The sequence below is a fragment of the Alligator mississippiensis genome, chromosome 7 (genome assembly GCF_030867095.1).
Source record: "Alligator mississippiensis isolate rAllMis1 chromosome 7, rAllMis1, whole genome shotgun sequence".
NCBI classification, from domain to species: domain Eukaryota; kingdom Metazoa; phylum Chordata; order Crocodylia; family Alligatoridae; genus Alligator; species Alligator mississippiensis.
Window position 1 is genome coordinate 53,984,504 of NC_081830.1, and position 16,578 is coordinate 54,001,081.

Genomic DNA, 16,578 nt, shown 5'->3' on the forward strand with positions numbered 1-16,578 from the left:
AGAATACAGATGCACCAATGTTAGTGTCCTCCTGCAAGCAAACACCACAAGTATTGAGGTGATGATCATCCAACATCAGCTTAATTGGGCCGGCTATGTCATCCAGATGTCCAACTCCAGACTCCTGAAGCAAATTTTATTCTCCCAGCTCAGCCAAGGTGTATGCTCAAGAGGAGGGCAGGGAAAGCATAGAATACACTCAAGGCCAAGTTTAAAAAATGCAACACAATGTTAACTTGTAGGGGACTATTGCCCAGGACCACCCCAAATGGAGGAAGAGTTTGCTGCAATGATCTCCGTACCTTGAAACATGAATGCCGCATGCCCCTGGAGGCTGGGGTGGGGCACAGTGAGCTCCTGCAGGTGGCAGCGGGAGCGTGGCGGTGGCGAGTGGTGAGGTCCCGCAGGCAGCCACAGTGCTGTCGGTGTCAGGGGAGGGTGGGTGGTGATCGCCGACAAGCTGTACTCTTACTGCTACTGGATACCTCAGTAATTAGTTCTATACTAATCCTGCTTTGGATTGTATGTTTGGATTGCAGTGTTGGCAGTGGCTAACAGCGATCAGGGACCAATCACTGTTGGTGGCACTTTTTGCAGGGGGTGCACCACCAATCTCAGGGGGTGCACGTGCACCTGCATGCACCCCCTATGTATCGCCAATGCTTTGAAACCTCATGATAAAAACAGGAAATGAAAAAGCAGGAGCGGCAGAAAGAGTGTCACGGATCAAATCAAGAATGCATTGCCACCCACCCCATGTGAAAACACAGGTTCTAGCTGTAGTAGAGTCTGTCAATCTGGATAGGCCTCATTAGCCATCTTTGGAGACACCAATAAGGCAATCATGGAAGACAATCCTCAACTGAGAGGGATTGCCAAAGAAGAAGACTGGGATTTTTGGAGGCCATATTATAGCTCTTTATGCTTCATTAAGGTGAGCCACTTTGATTTGTTCCTAGTGAATTGCAGAAGTATTTGTCCTTCTTGGACACATTGGGAAATTGTGAGACGGTACTGGACAGCTATCAACATCCCAGGAATTAGCCTGTGTCCTTCCTGCAAAGTGGGGAGCTTCCTGCTTGGGTGAAAGCAGCACTTAGGGTCTAATCCATGCTCCCAATTTGAGGCAGCGATTCACCAACAGAAGTGAGAGGGTTTTGTGCATAGATGGGTAGAGGGCTAGAGGTACAACATCTCAGTCAGAGGCTGTGTGAACTCTGTGGCTAGCTAATCTTTCAGAAGTAAGGAGGACTTTGGCTTCTGAGGAATTACTTCATTGGATAATAGAAGTCATATAAGAATGGAATCTTATTCACTCACGGGAGACCCTTTCCACAAAAGACTTCTGCAGTAGCTAACATAATAGCAAAATGTTTTGAATTCTTTGGGTTACAGTGGTGGTCATGATCTCTCTCCCTTCACAGGCTTCCTCTCTAAGCCTGTTCTTTTATTGGAATAAGGAATGTTCTACCAACTCAAGCAATTCTAATTTGTGCTGGGTAATAGGGGGCAATTCCAGTCTATGCCCAAGACCTGATTTATAGAAAGCAGGGATTCAGAAGTACAAGAGAGATGTTGAATAGAGGAGCTTATTGAAATGTACAGTGATGGCCCTGATGGAACCCTTCAAAGTACTGCTAGCCAGTGCAAAGATTGAGTTTTGATCCTGAATGCCTATTAACACTTCAATATAACCAGTTAAAATAAACACCTTGGGGAAATAGGAACAGAAGATGCTTGAAATTCTTTCTGACTCATGGGGAAGTTAAAAGCACCTGCCTACTTTTCACTCAAAACATGAGAAAAGCAGAGAAAACATGCAATCACCTAGAATTGGCTGGGGATTTTTTTTGGTCAGAAAATACTAATTTATTGAAACTAAAATTGCTTCAGAACAAGATAAGATGATCCAATTTTCACAAATCTTCCCATTCAAGACCCTCTTTGGAAGAGTTTTGAAGTGTCTGAAAAGTTCCATTTCAACACTATCAAAATGAAAAACGTTTTCTAGTACAAAACCATCTTTTTGTTTCCAAATTTTAGTTTATGCTACAAATAATTAAAAACAAAACAAAACAACCCAACAAAGCTTGAAACTAATCTAAATCTAAAGGGAGTCTGATCCCAAATCTTTTGAAATTCAGTGGTAGTTTCATTTTTACTTCAATGGGATTTGGAACAGGCCTAAAGAGGCTTAGAAACATGATGAAACTTTGGTACTATTCCAACATTGTCCCACTAACTTTTTCTCTTCAGACTATATCCCGAGGCTTATGTAAAGTAACTATTTCCTGAATGGTGTGGTTCTACAGGAAATTTTATTCTATCTAACATGTTTGTGATGTTGAGGGAAATCATGAGCCACCTACTCAAATGCCAGCAGGAGGTGGCCAATTCTAAATTCTAGCTTTCCTTTTTCTTACACAAATTTCATAATTTTCAAGTTTCCTCCATGCTGGAAGATATCAAAATCTGGATGAAAAGCAGGGAATTGAAATTAACCATGAGCATAAATGACATGATGCTGGTGGGGGGAAAAGGAAATGCCACTGCCACCATTTTGCCTTGGCCTAAACATCCATTTCAAGATTGTCAAGTGGGTCTACATTCCTGCTGTACTCTTACTGCTACTGGATACCTCAGTAATTAGTTCTATACTAATCCTGCTTTGGATTGTATGTTACCTACGAATGAAATTATGAACCTTAAAAGAAAATGGGGGGCATATATTTTAATCAATGAAGACCACTTGAGGGTATATCAATACAAGATTTAGATTCTTAGTTTCAGAACCTGGCACAGATATTGCCTTAGCTACCTGAAGGACTGCTGTTCACTATGTTATGTCTCCTATTATAGCTAATTTCCTGGATAAATAGAAATGTTAAACTCAACAACATGATTTATTTAGATAGGAGATGGCTTAACATGAAATAGGTCCATGGCTATGACACTCCAGACAGCCAGATATTAAAATCACTATGAATCTTCCTGAGAAACGCACAGCCTTTCTTTCTTCAACTCAGCCTTCTTTCAGCATTCAGACAAAACCAAGGAAACAAAACTGCCCCCCCTTTGTGAATAGCAGAAAGAGGATCCCTATGCATGTATTTTTAGATTTTTTAGGTATTTGGAATGCCACAAGGATTAGTCCAGTATTAAATCTTCATTGGCTAGGTAAAAAGCCAGGCAACAGCTTACTCTTGCTGACCTCTCTTCTGAAACTGTGCTAATGGTATGTGCTAGTGTATATTTTATGTATATTTATTAAAGGACTGCTATACTATTTAATTTGATGTGCAGTTTTTGCGTGTCTGTGGACTTTTTCAGGTTGTATGTCAGCTTGATCTCACTTTAAACAGGGTTAATGAAAGGAAACAATAAATAGGTCAAAAGCAAAAATAGCTCATTGCCATTAGTCACAAATACTACTCTGTCCTGGATTGTAACGCTTGTGCAATGCAGGAGTGAAACAGTAAGACAAACCCAAGAAGGTTTCTAAATAAATTGTTTTTCCTAACAGATCATTTGGGCAAATGGATTTTCCCCGTATGCTTAAGCGACTCATCCTACCTACCCACCCACAGCTGGCAAATTTGTCTGTGTCGCCATAGGCACTGTTGCCCATAGCAGGATACTTCATTTCAAGCAGAGGAACAATTTGTATTTGCATAGCAGGAAATGCCAAATGAGTATTACCTCCTCTCTCTCTCGGTCTCAAGGTGTGTTTTCACCTGTGCTCATCAAAGTAGTGAAGAATGTAGCAGGAATACATTCACTTATTTTGGCTAATGTTGGCTCGACTCCCACTCTCTAGTGAGGAAATATATGTGTTGCTTCATGTTCAACTTGCAGTAGTCCTGTATTACAAGAGAGATTTGAGTTGGGACACAGTTGTGAGTCATGCTGTATTACTCTTTGGATAAAGATAAACACATGCCTCTGAGGACATTCCCTGTTCTTCTGATGAGTTTCTGATCTAAATGGATGGATTTAGTTTATTATACTCACCTCCCTCTCGCTGTGAAAAGCATATTACCATAAAGCAGCATCACTTTTGAGTAGACAGCATTAATTTCCTTGTGTAGAGAATGGGATTTTTTTTCAAATGCTCCAAGGAAATTCTTTGGGTGCCTTCTCCCTCCCTTAAACTATCCCTTAATTCATAGTTTATAAAGCACTGTGCGGGGGCAGTGGGCTTCGGAAAGGTTTAGAACCAAATATCTGGAGCAAATCCTTCTTCTGAAATATGCTCCATTATTTGTATCATCAAAGGTAAGTATGGGCACTAGTCATGGACCAAGACCAGGACCAGCTTGTGTTAGGCCATCTACAAATCCGGAGTAAATAGATATGGGGTTCCCAACATTTGTGCCCAAGGGCACATTCAAATCTAAAAGAAAAAGCAGTGGGCACCAATATGACAGGATATTTTGTTGGAATAAATTGTTTTTTTACTGATCATCAAAATGCATGTGGGCACCTGAATAAACCTTGGGGGACACCATGACGCCCTCAGGCACCACGTTGGGAACTGCTGAAATAGATGGCCCCTGACCAGGGAAATTTCCAATCTAAATATAACTAGAGCTGACCAAAAACCTTGTGATGAAATATACGTTAGTCAGAAAATGCAGATTTGTTCAACCCTAAATGTTTTGTCTGAAATGTTTGGGGTTTGACCAACTTTTGGCCAACAAAGACTGGGCTCCCACAGAAATCTCCCTGGATTCTTGGGGTGCTGTAAGTGAAATGTGGTACTTTTAGAGCTTAGAACTCTAGGGCTGGTGCACCATACCAGGGCTTCTAGGACACCTGTTGTGAAACCAGGAGCTAACCTGTAGCTATAACTGGGATATAGGTCCTAAGTCTTTAGCAGGGAGTCTGAAAGCCCTGAGAACACTAGCTCAAGTTGTGGCCCTTAGGAAAGCTTGTACCTTAGAGAGACTGTACAGAAAGAATCTGCAAATCTTTAGATAAAATTTAAATGGGAGCACTTAGAGTAAGGTCCAAGCAAGTTGGTTTGTTTGAAGAACTGCGCTTCAAAGTTTCTGACCCACAGAAAAGTATCCTATTATAAAACCACACATCCTGTTGAAAAGCCACAGGGTGACCACTACTGGCCTTATCATTATTACAGGACAACAATCTATCTCTTAGAACAGGTGTGGCTTTTTGCACTTGCTCTTCTACTACAAACTTCTGGGTTAAAAACTACTGGAACAGTACTGGTGAATACAGAATATCTTAATTTTTCCTAGTTGGAGGTCCAATGTGACTGGGACTCACTGAATAAATATAGTTTTCTGTAAATTGTTAGAGTGATATAGAACTATGACTGAAAAGACAGAGGTTTACATTTCCCCCCTTATATGTAGAACTCCATGATGAGTAAGTACATTGAATTTCAAGATCCTAATTCAATAGGAACATGATATTTAAGTATATGTTTTACCATAACAAAGATATAATCTTTTAACAATCTTCTAAGTATCCGACATGGCTTGTAATGCCCCTAAAATGGTAGCCCCTATATAGATTTGTGTTAAGTATTAAAAAAATTAAGTGTTTTCCAGTTTGATATTCAATGTAGTAAAAACATTTGGTTTGACCAAATTCAAAATTTAGTTTGGAAAAATATATTTTTTCTTGAGTTTTTCCCCATATTTGATAAAAAAATTATTGTTGCAAGTAGCTGGTTTGGCTAGGCCCCAGCTCCACATGATCTGGCATTGTCCCTGGATTATGACATGTAGTACAGGGGTCGGCTACCCCCAGCATGCATGCCAGAGCATAGCATGCTAAGGCATTTTGCTTGGCATGCGTGCCTCCCGGTGGATGGTGGGGAAGGGGCTGGGGCTACACTGCCACAACAAGGATCAGGCCCCAGGTGACTCCCCCACCATCTGCCCCTAGCATGCCAACATCTTCCAAGTAGAGGGTGGGGTGTTTTTGGTGCACTGCCCAAAACTGTTGCAGACCACTGGTGGTGTACCTAATAAGCTTAAAGAAATGACACCGTGGTTCCCTCTATGTGATACATTTATGCCATGATTAACGTATTCTACATATCATAAAAATGTTTTACGTAGAACTGGGGGCAACAGTTAGCTGATTGTTAGCTCTGACCCCAAGTTCAACAGAATGGTTGATCGGTGTCCCGGAGCCCAGACCTGTGGACACTCAGCTTTCAACTTGCTGGTAGGTGGTAACCTGGGATTGTGATCAGCTGATCAGTGCTTCCAGCTTTGGAAGCACCAGTCAGCTGATTGGTATTGCCAGACTCAGGAGTGCAGCGGTACCTCTGGCTCCGGTGCACACCTGAAGCTGGAAGTGCCAGTCATTTGATTGGCGTGCCAAGTTTACTACTTGCAGCATTAGGGTGCAATTGGGATCTTATCCCCAATCTCACAATTGCACCTCCTGTTATGCATGTGTGGCATGGGATTGTGGATCAGATCCCATCACACCTTTAATTGAACATCTGCCAAGGGCTAAATCATCCAAGCTCTTGGTCAACTTTGCTTGTTTTCCCTCCTTTTTCTTTCAATTTTCTGTTTTTGTCTTTTTTGTCTGTTCATTCTTTGTTACCACTTAGTGTGGAAAGGTTGTTCTGAAAGGAAGCACTTAATGTGTCAAGAGTAGGGTTATCTTGACCCAGCACAGTAGTATCTGGGACCATGCCCCAAGAGTGCTAAATGTTTAGCTCCTAAAAGTTTTACTTCTTGCTTTCAAAAATGCAGGTCACTCTCAGGCAGCATAGATAATGCTGGGATGTTTATGTCACAATTCTATTGTATAAACTTTTCTTTGATCCCAGGTGAATTCTTCCCATAAATTACATCAAACCATAGTACCTGATTAGTATTTCTAAACATGTTCTGGTCCTCTAATGTAGAAAATCATTTTGTTAGAGAATTTAGAAAGATGGGCTTAACAGTTAGGTGCTTGAATGCTATAATGACAAGGGCCACGTGAATACTTAGACATAGTGAGCCAATAAACTGCATCATCAAAACAACAGTACCCTGCACCTGATATAATAGAGCTCTTGCAAAAGTACCCAGGGGAATTTCAGACCTAGGGCCTACTCCAAAATTGCATCATCAGAGAACTATACAGGATCACGTTTATAATTAACTTACTTTATTTGCCCTGGCTCTCTTGGATGTTGTCCTACATATCTGTCATGAGTGGGCCGTCCCATTTGGAAATTACATGTGAGACTTCTCCCTTCTACTTCCCCTCTTCCTGGTCTATCATTTTTCTTGCACAACAGCTTTATTTATAGCATTCTTGAGGTAGGGTGGCATTTTTCAACAGAAACTGGTGTACTGCAGAGTTGTAAAAACTTACAAAACTTCAGGAAGTCAGGGAAGCTCTTTCAGACATGTTTATCAATATATTCTTTACTTGTATTTTGGTAAAAATATAGGTGTTTTGCTATAGGCCAGGTCATTACATGTCTGTGTGAGCCAGGAAGGTCACTGATTAACTCTCAAAGGTCATAGTGCATTAAGATCAATGGAGAACAGCCTACATGACAATAAATGTTCTTAATGCTCTCATTTGTCTCTCTTCCAACAGTTGAAGTCACAGATCTGTATGGCTTTTTCTGGAGGTTTTGTCAAAGCCCAGTAGTTATGAATACTGCTCCTTTAGTCCATGTTTTTAGAGGGATTTCAAACCATTCTAGTCAGAAAGACTGGAACAAATGAAGTCCCAAGCATCTAGGTTTGTGTATGCCCATGTTTTCACATGTAGGATTTTAAATAGGGATAAATGTATTTATTTTTTACAAAAACCTAACTGCAAAAAGGGTGATGATGTAGCGATGTGAGTAAACCTTTATACATTAAAATTGTATCCATAACATTATACGTTGTTTTGGAAAGAGGGGTGTAAAAAATGTAGCTTAGTTCCGTCCTAGGGATGGTATAAAATCCAATCTTATGCCAAAAAGAGTGAGTGGGATTGAGTTATATAATTTAAAATTAGAAATTTGGGATGTTGGGCTTTCTTCCACCACATCATTTTTTCTCTTGTAAAAACTGAACCCATGTCTGTGGCTAAAGAGAGGAGGTGCATCAGATAAAGATGATGTTTTGGGCAATAGAGAATGCGTTCCTCATCAGGGAGGATTCTGCTTTGTTCTGAGGATTCAGTTGGGTCCCAGTATAACTTATCTCCAGTCTGCAGAATCCTTCTCTGTTAGCATCTCTATAGAACTTGAATACTGACTACTATTCTCAAACAAGCTTTGATTGGTAATATTTTTACTGGACCAAATATATAGTTGGGAGATATACAGCCTAAGCTAAACATTAAGAAAATAATAATATAAAAGGTACTCCTTTCCCCATGACAGGGTATTTTCTTATTTATGCAGGAAAACAGAGACAAAAGAAGAGGTGAGAGGACCTGAAATGAAGGAAACTTGTAAGTGAACTATGACCAGAACACGAAGGGAAAATTCTGGGTTTAATCAAGGCTTGGGAGGGGAGGGAAGAAGAGATCTTTTTGTAACAGGTGTTATTCCACAGTTCAAACACTCCTTCCTCTTTTTATATTTTTTATTGTTTGCCTGGTATTGTAAACTGACAGGCCCAGTAATTCCAGATCCTATCCACAACAGCATTGTGCGATATTTACTTCAGCTCACAGCTTCATCTTTTGTGCTTTCCAATGCCCTAGACATTTGGCAAAGAAATCCCTTAAAACAACTCACATACAAGTGAGAACATTCAAAGGGACATTCATTCTTAGCATGAGGCCCTCAGGACTGATCTTATATTATATCGATATAAACTGTCAACACCAGAAAAAAGAATGTTACCAGGAAATAACCTAAATCTGATATGTGACTGAAGGCTGCTCATGCTTATATTAATATTTATGTAGTGAAAGTAAGAAGATAAAGTTCTTGTCCTTTAGAGGTGCTTAGGACATTCAAAGACTTCACTGTGCTACAATGCCATCCATAATTAAATGGAAAAAAGCACGAGAAGTGTTAAGTCAGTGCTTAATTTTCAAACCCTAACAGTAGTGCTCTTCTTGAACACAACAATACTTGAACTGAGGAACTAATAGAAAAGAAGAAATGAGTTATTTCATTGAATCTGATGCATTTCTTCAGGGTAATGCGTGAGACAGTACCTTAAAATGATTAAGTTGATCTTTTGGTATGTTTGGAAATTAGCTTATATACACAGAACACAACTGGAATCCAGACCTGGACATGGGTGGGAAATTTTGGCCAAGAACACTGGGGCAAACACTATATTCCTACAGAAACTGGGGAGGCCCTTATGTGTTTTAATAGTAACTTTTTGGAGCTCAGTGTTTTATCCCCAAAAGGAATCTATCCTTTGGAATCTGCCATTCCATGGTGTTTGGATGACATCTCCTCTAGAATAAACCATTGCATTTAGGATGCCATTTTTGGATTAGTGGCTGAAATAAGATTTCACACCTTGCTTGCATATGGCTGGCAACCAATTTGTTATGTATATGTATGTTTTTGCTCAGTCAGTCTGGACTGTCCAAATTTTGTGCATTTGTTTCTCTTTAATAATCAAAGGACCGGTGTTTACCAGAATGGTAATCTTCTAAGTGTTTATGCTGCATGAAAAATTCCAAATAAATGTTTGTTTCCTTTGATTAGCTGGCTCTAGAGAGACTGGATCTGATAATTTGAACTCCAGTTTAAAAAAAAAAAAAGCAGGATGTTATTCCATTTAAAACTGCTGAGTGTCACAGAATTCTGCAAATTTAACTTTACTACAAGTGTCTGCTGTTTGTTCATGCCTGGCACTAATTTGGACCCTGATCAGAAAGCTGTTTGGTAGTTCACAAATGGGGGCCTGCTCAAACCTTCCAATCTGTCTAAAAAATTCAGTGCTGCCTAAATAGCATGTCAAGCACAGTTCTCAAGCTGTAATTCTAAAAAACTGTTAATTCTAGATTCATAGATTCATAGTAGTTGAATATATCACTGTGTTGATTAGAGTTTGTTGACAGCAGTTTTCAGCAGAAGTGACATAAAGCACTCAGAGCAACTCCAGATCATTAGGGCATAGAATAACTATAAGCATGTTCTCACCTTTCCTGCATGCCCCTTTGATGACTGTAGGTAGGGGTATCTCTAAAACATAATAGAATCCACACACTCACTACAGAGCCACCCTCACACACTCTGACATGTGCCCTAGGCCTCTTGAAAAAAAATATTAGCATTAATAATGGCCAGGTATTTAAAATAGAAAAAATGGAAGGGTTTAAAACTATGAGACAGACAGACAGATTGACAGACCGAGAGAAAGGAAGGACTGTATTACAACAAACAGGATAAGCATAAAAATTCCCTTATGATGCAACTCGATACCTATTACAATGTTAACTTGGAGCGACCACTCACAGGCCAGACTGCATAGCAGAAGTTTCTGACATTTTTGTCAACAAGTGTACCAATTGTGGCAGGGATACTTAGGATGTATCTAGACAGTAGGAAGTGAACTGAACCATCTGGGTTTTTTTTCACATTGGTTGCAAAATGACATTGGAAAGTAAGCTTCCAGCAACAACTCCCCTGGACTGGTTTTGTACAATCCATGGAAATATAAAAATAAGAAGTGAGTGAATTGTATAAAAAGTTAGTATGGAAAAGAGTCCCTTTGTAAATGTCTTCTTCTTAATTACATATTTAGGAGTTATAAAAAAACCTCCACAGGATGGGCATGGAAAAGCAGTATGATAGAATTGTTATTTGTTGAATACCAGTGATGTACTCTGTTCTGTATAGACATACATGAAGATATAGCCCTCATCTTACATTCTTTTCAAATCAGATGCATGTAGAACATTTCAGATATGGACAAAATAGGTAGAAAGTGAAGGCATTGATGCAAGGCAAAATACAACTCAAAATAGACCAATTTCTATTAATACTGCATCTGAACTGCCTTATGTTGGATAGACTAGGAGCACTGATTTGCAAGACACTGTCTTGCTAAGGCTTTAGCCAGAGAAGTGATGATGTGGCAAGGCACTTGGGGCACCTGTCACACAGAATGTGGCTTCTGGTTGCTGCCATACAACACTGCCCTGGCAGCCCTAGTTACACCACTGGCTTTAGCAAAACCTTGGCTCAAATGCCTTTCTTTTCCCTTAATCCTCCCTTCCTCTTAGTTTAATGAGGGCTCTGCTTCTTATCAAGTTCCTTCCCCCCCCCTCCCCCCCCCCCCCCCCACTTTACCACTCTCTTCTTGGAAGACAGTACGAGGCTTGGCTAGGCTACCAAAAGTGTAATGAGTAAGGAGTTTCAAATCTCTTGCAGATCATCAAATGGCACAGGGAGGTTTAGCAATAAGAGGACAAGTAATTGGTGTATATATATCAAAGTAGTGAAATAAGGTATATTTACATAAGTATCTGTGCAGTGACTGGTGACCATTAAAATTCGATTGGTTATAGAAATCAGTTATTTAAATATATACCTAACATATAACAGGTGTAACTGTACTTCCATACTTCAGATGTGTAACCCTGGCATACTTTCTCTCTGCTGGTTGGTCTGATTGGTGGCAGACAATGATTAAAGTCTCTCTAGTTATACTTATTGGGTGCATCTACACACGCGTTAAGGAACTTTTTCTAATGCACATTCAATTCAGTACCCTTAGTGTGAGGTACTGAAGAAATGCGTTTTAGGCTGCCTTAATGTGCATTAATGAATGTGCATGGTTTTTCAGTGATGTTTAATTTGCAATAGCCTATTTTACTGTGCAGTTAACATAATTGCACTTTTTTTGGATGATGTTTTAATGCATAGTAAAATAGGCTACTGTGCATTAAAGGGCACATGTAGACATACCCACTATGTCATTTGTTTAAGTATTACGTGCAGTAAGCCAGGGACTAAGTCAAAATGCAGGGCTGGGCCCAGTCGGCCCAACTCCTTCCAACATTGTAGGGCTCCTATGATGTGGCATCATGGTAAGGAGTACTGCACCAGAAAGTAGTAATCTGGAGTGAATGACACCTCTGTGCTGGTCAACTGGCATTGTTCAGCCTGGATGTCACTATAACGTACTTGTACCTTGCTATGAATGCAAGATGGCGGGGGGAGAAGGAAGTAAATAGCATCTGACAATGATGTACTGTACGTCGGAAATTACCCTGATGAAAGCAGGTCCTGTTTCTCTCTCTCTCTGTCTCTCTGTCTCTCCCTGCAAGTGGAGTCTATTAAATTAGAACATATCAAATGCATACACGGTTCCTATCAATGCACTTTGAACTTTCTCACAACCACAGTTCCACCCGCCTTATACGTTTTGCCCACAGAACCATGACCTCATAGAATTTGTATTTCCTTTTCTTTTTTTTTATTACCAAATAGTGTCTTCAACCTATTTAAGCAGCAATTGGGGAAATTTTTTCCATGACAGCAATGAAGCAAGTGAATTTGGTTGGCACAATGGAACTTGCTGGGGGAAAATCCCATGATAATAATGGAACACACCCATGTGTGAATTTCCTGAGGTCTCCTACAGGCTTTTATAAGCAGGTTGTGTTGAAAGCCAAAGCCATCAGAACAGAGCTACCAGTCAACAACAGCTACACTTCTAGTATAAACTACCATCACAACTGCTTACTGAATTGAGAATGACTGGTTTTACCAGCAAGAGCTTGGTCCTGGCTTCTTTGATGGGGTTGTTGTTGCTGTACTTGTGTGGTATTTCTGAAGGTGAGTGAACTTGACTTTCATTTCTGAAGGGAAGTAGTTCTGAATATTACTCTGAGACACATCCATCACCAGACTGTGTCTGTGACTGAGATGGGGGTACATGGAGGACTGAAAGAAAGTCTCTCAGGGAGTTAGTTCCTATATTGTCCTTGCCCTTTCTTGCCACCCCTTTGTTTTTTACAAGTGGAATTCACTGTTCAGGAACTTGTCCAATGAGAACCCTAGGCAGGATGAAAATATAGTTTTGTAAGATGAAATCATAATTTTATTTCCCTCATTCCTAAGTGTTGTCTTTTTTTCTTCTATTCCAGCACAAAGCAACCAAGACTGCTGTCTCTCATACACTAAAGTACCACTGCCTCGACGGGCTATAAGAGGTTACTCAGAACAGCTGTCAAATGAAGTATGCGATATCAATGCAATCATGTAAGTTTCCTGTTGGAAGAAATTCAGTCATGCTATACACTGTTAGGCAGGAATTAACCTTTGAACTTTTGATGGACAAATTCAAATTTTGTTTGAACAGCAGAAATAATCTTTATTTGTTGATTAGCCAGATAAAACATATTGAATATTCAAACAGTACCTAATGAAATTGCCTGCTAGGAAGGGATCATAAAGCTCACCTTCTTAAAGATATATTTTAATACATACCTGACTTCTCAAGAACACAAGAAATGTGATACAGTATCAGCCTAATGGTCTGTTTCATTTACTACTCATTTAGTTTCCAGCAGTAGTCCATCTAGAGAACATTTAATGCTTCTGTTAATGCACATATAATGTCTGTTAATGGGCACACAAATAATAACTTTATTAAGGGGAACATTTCTTCCCAACTCCAGGTAACTAGTGGTGGCATCATGTTCTGAAACATTAGGATTGCAAACCCTCTTTTTTTTTATCCCACCTAGCTTGCCTGTGACTATTCCCATTAGTCTCATAAACATCTAATCATTATTGCATCCAGCCAAGTTCTTTTACTCCTTGTCTGGTGTCAATGCTTTCAGACTTTTTAAACACAATTAAAGATTATCTGTATTATCAGTTCTAAATGATGCCACCCGCATGATCCAGGGACAGCAGGGCAGACCCTACAATGAGAGGCTACGGGACCTGAACCTGTTCAGCCTTCACAAGAGAAGGCTGAGGGGGGACCTTGTGACCATCTATAAACTCACTAGGGGGGACCAGAAGGGTTTGGGGGAGACCTTGTTTCCCCTAGAACCCTCCGGAATAACAAGGAATAACGGCCACAAATTGTTGGAGAGTAGGTTTCGATTAGACATCCGTAGGAACTGCTTCACAGTTAGGGCGGCTAGGATCTGGAACCAACTTCCAAGGGAAGTGGTGCTGGCTCCTACCCTGGGGGTCTTTAAGAAGCGGCTTGATGTCTACCTGACTGGGGTCATTTGAGCCCAGTTTTCCTCCTGCCCAGGCAGGGGGTCGGACTTGAAGATCTACAAGGTCCCTTCTGACCCTACTTCTATGATTCTGTGAACGTGTAATATAGTTGAGTATTTCCTTGTATCTGTAAAATTAAGAATAGTAAAAAAAGGACCTTACTGAGCTCCTCTAAAATACCTGCTACTGATGAAATAATGTTGGGATATCTTTTTATTCCACTGACTGTTGCTGTGTACAATTTCCTAGAAGTAAGTGACAGTAGTTGTTTATCATGCCTTTCTTTTCAGTTTTCACACACGGAGTGGGAAGAAGGCTTGTGCAGATCCACATGCGCACTGGGTGAAGAGGCATCTTTTTTGGCTGAGGTAAAAATGGTTTAAAATATAGTAGCCTGGTTAACATTGAATGCACTAAGTATCTACTGATGATATTAGAGGGGTTCTTGGAAGGGGTGAAGACACTCAAGACTCCAACAATGCTCATTTTGAATGTATCAGTGTCACTTCCCTTCCTTTTCCTGTTAGACATGGCTGCGTATTTTTGGAATCCTCATGGAGATAAGGATAAGGACAGATATTTTACGTGCATACAAACAGTGCTGTGGCAAGGAAGTTTGGCACCTGGGGCAAAGCCCACAGTGACAGCCCACCCTTGTCCTGCGCACAGATCTGGGGGGCACCCCCCGCCATCATGCTTGCCTGGGGGTGCACACAGTGACAGAAGCCACCCTCCTCCCATCCCTGCGCCTGCCCCCCCCCCCCCCCCAAGGAGCCACTCACGGCTCTGTCACGTGCCTCGCCCCGGCTAGGCAGTGCCTATTGGCACCCCTTTGGTTTGGCACCTGGTACAGTTGCCTGGTTCTCCCCACTTGCTACGGCACTGCATATGAGTGTTTGTGAGATAGTCTCTCATGTACTGATGGCAGAAACATGACCATGTGCATAAAACTGAAAACTTTGTTATGGCTGAGGAAGTTCCCCAATGCTTATTTGTGTGTTTTCTCATTTTCTTTTAATAGCAAAAAGCTTGAAAAGATGTCAAGATAATGTGGTTTCTGAAATGGAACTCATGCTGAGGTGGCTGCAGAACCTAAACTAGGTTGGAATTGCCGTCTTGTACACTGTTGTGTGCTTACTGACCCCTACTCTTGGCTTCTTTGGAACCGTTGAACTCCTGAAGTTGATTCATATTGCATCACACATTTACTTGAATTATGCATTTTGTTAAAGTAGCTGTTTTCTTTGCTAATGTTTACTGTTAGATAAGTAAGTGGAGGAGGAGGAGGACATATAAGCTATTATACTATACAAAGTATGTGCTGCATGGCAGGGGTGTCAAACTCACCCCAGACCCCAGGCTGGATCTGGTCTGTGAAGGCTCTCCCTGGGTTGGATCTGTGCAGTCAGCAGTGACTGTGCTGGGTCATGGTGTGGGGTGAGTGGTGAGGATCCAAGGGCGAGTGACAGCATGGGCCAGGCAGCAGGGGTCTGGGAGTGGGTAGAAGCAGAGGTGGGGAAATTGGGTGGCAGCATGGGTGGGGGGGAAACGAGAGGCAATTTGAGCAGCAGCGGGGCAAATGAGGGCAGTATTACACAGTCCTCACTTGCCCTCCTGCCATTGATACCAATGTCCATCAGGGTCCAGGGACCCTGAATTCTTCAGCAGTCATGCTTCACTGGCCATGTCTCCAGATTTCTGCTGGTTTACTGGACTACCAGTGGGTCAGATGGAACAGTTCCATGGGCCAGATATAGCCTGGAGGCCATATGTTTGACTCCCCTGCTCTATGGGATTCAGTGCATAGCATGTTTGTTTTATTTAGCATATGTAGAACAGACTATTTTTGTCTGCTTTATTATATTTTTAGTATTTTTGTGTCAAAAATGTTCCAATTGCATTCTAATGGATACAATTATTTTTTACTATTGTAAAAAATCAATGCATTTGAGAGAGAGTGTAAACTGTGGAGATACTTTTAAAACATATTAAATGACCCCAAATGAGATGTCTGAATTTGGTTTATTGGAAATATACTATGGGCTTTTGAAATGAACTGCTCGTGTGCTCATGAACATCTAGATCAGACAGTCCCCTTATCTATGCCACACACATCTGTAAATGCTCATATATAAACTTTCTTTTTTCACTCTGTTTGTATAGGTGGTTGTGGATGTGTTTGATACAACTCCTTCCCTCCCTCCTCTCCCTCCCTTTCCATCTCCCCTTCCCTTCCCCCAGTCATGTATATTTGTTTTACATGACCTTTTATTGGCCCCACTTACATTAAAACACCTTCTTTATCAGATTCTATGTTTGTTCAGGGGAAAGCAGACAAAAAATACAGAAAGAACTAGCATTGCTCTAATGCTACCAGAAAAAGTCTCAAAGGGCGTTTTTACACGTGTTCTGGGGACAGGAGGGGACAC

The 16,578-nt window shown here is 40.9% G+C and overlaps 1 protein-coding gene across 1 annotated transcript; it reads left to right on the forward strand.

The window, feature by feature from the left end:
- Nucleotides 1–12,541: 12,541 nt before the first annotated feature.
- LOC106737148 (C-C motif chemokine 20) lies at nt 12,542–16,157 on the forward strand. Its single transcript, XM_006258327.4, has 4 exons — nt 12,542–12,745; nt 13,057–13,171; nt 14,440–14,517; nt 15,171–16,157. Exons 1-4 carry the CDS (start codon nt 12,664–12,666, stop codon nt 15,196–15,198), a joined length of 303 nt encoding a protein of 100 aa, XP_006258389.2. The 5' UTR covers nt 12,542–12,663; the 3' UTR covers nt 15,199–16,157.
- The last annotated feature ends 421 nt before the right edge of the window (nt 16,158–16,578 follow it).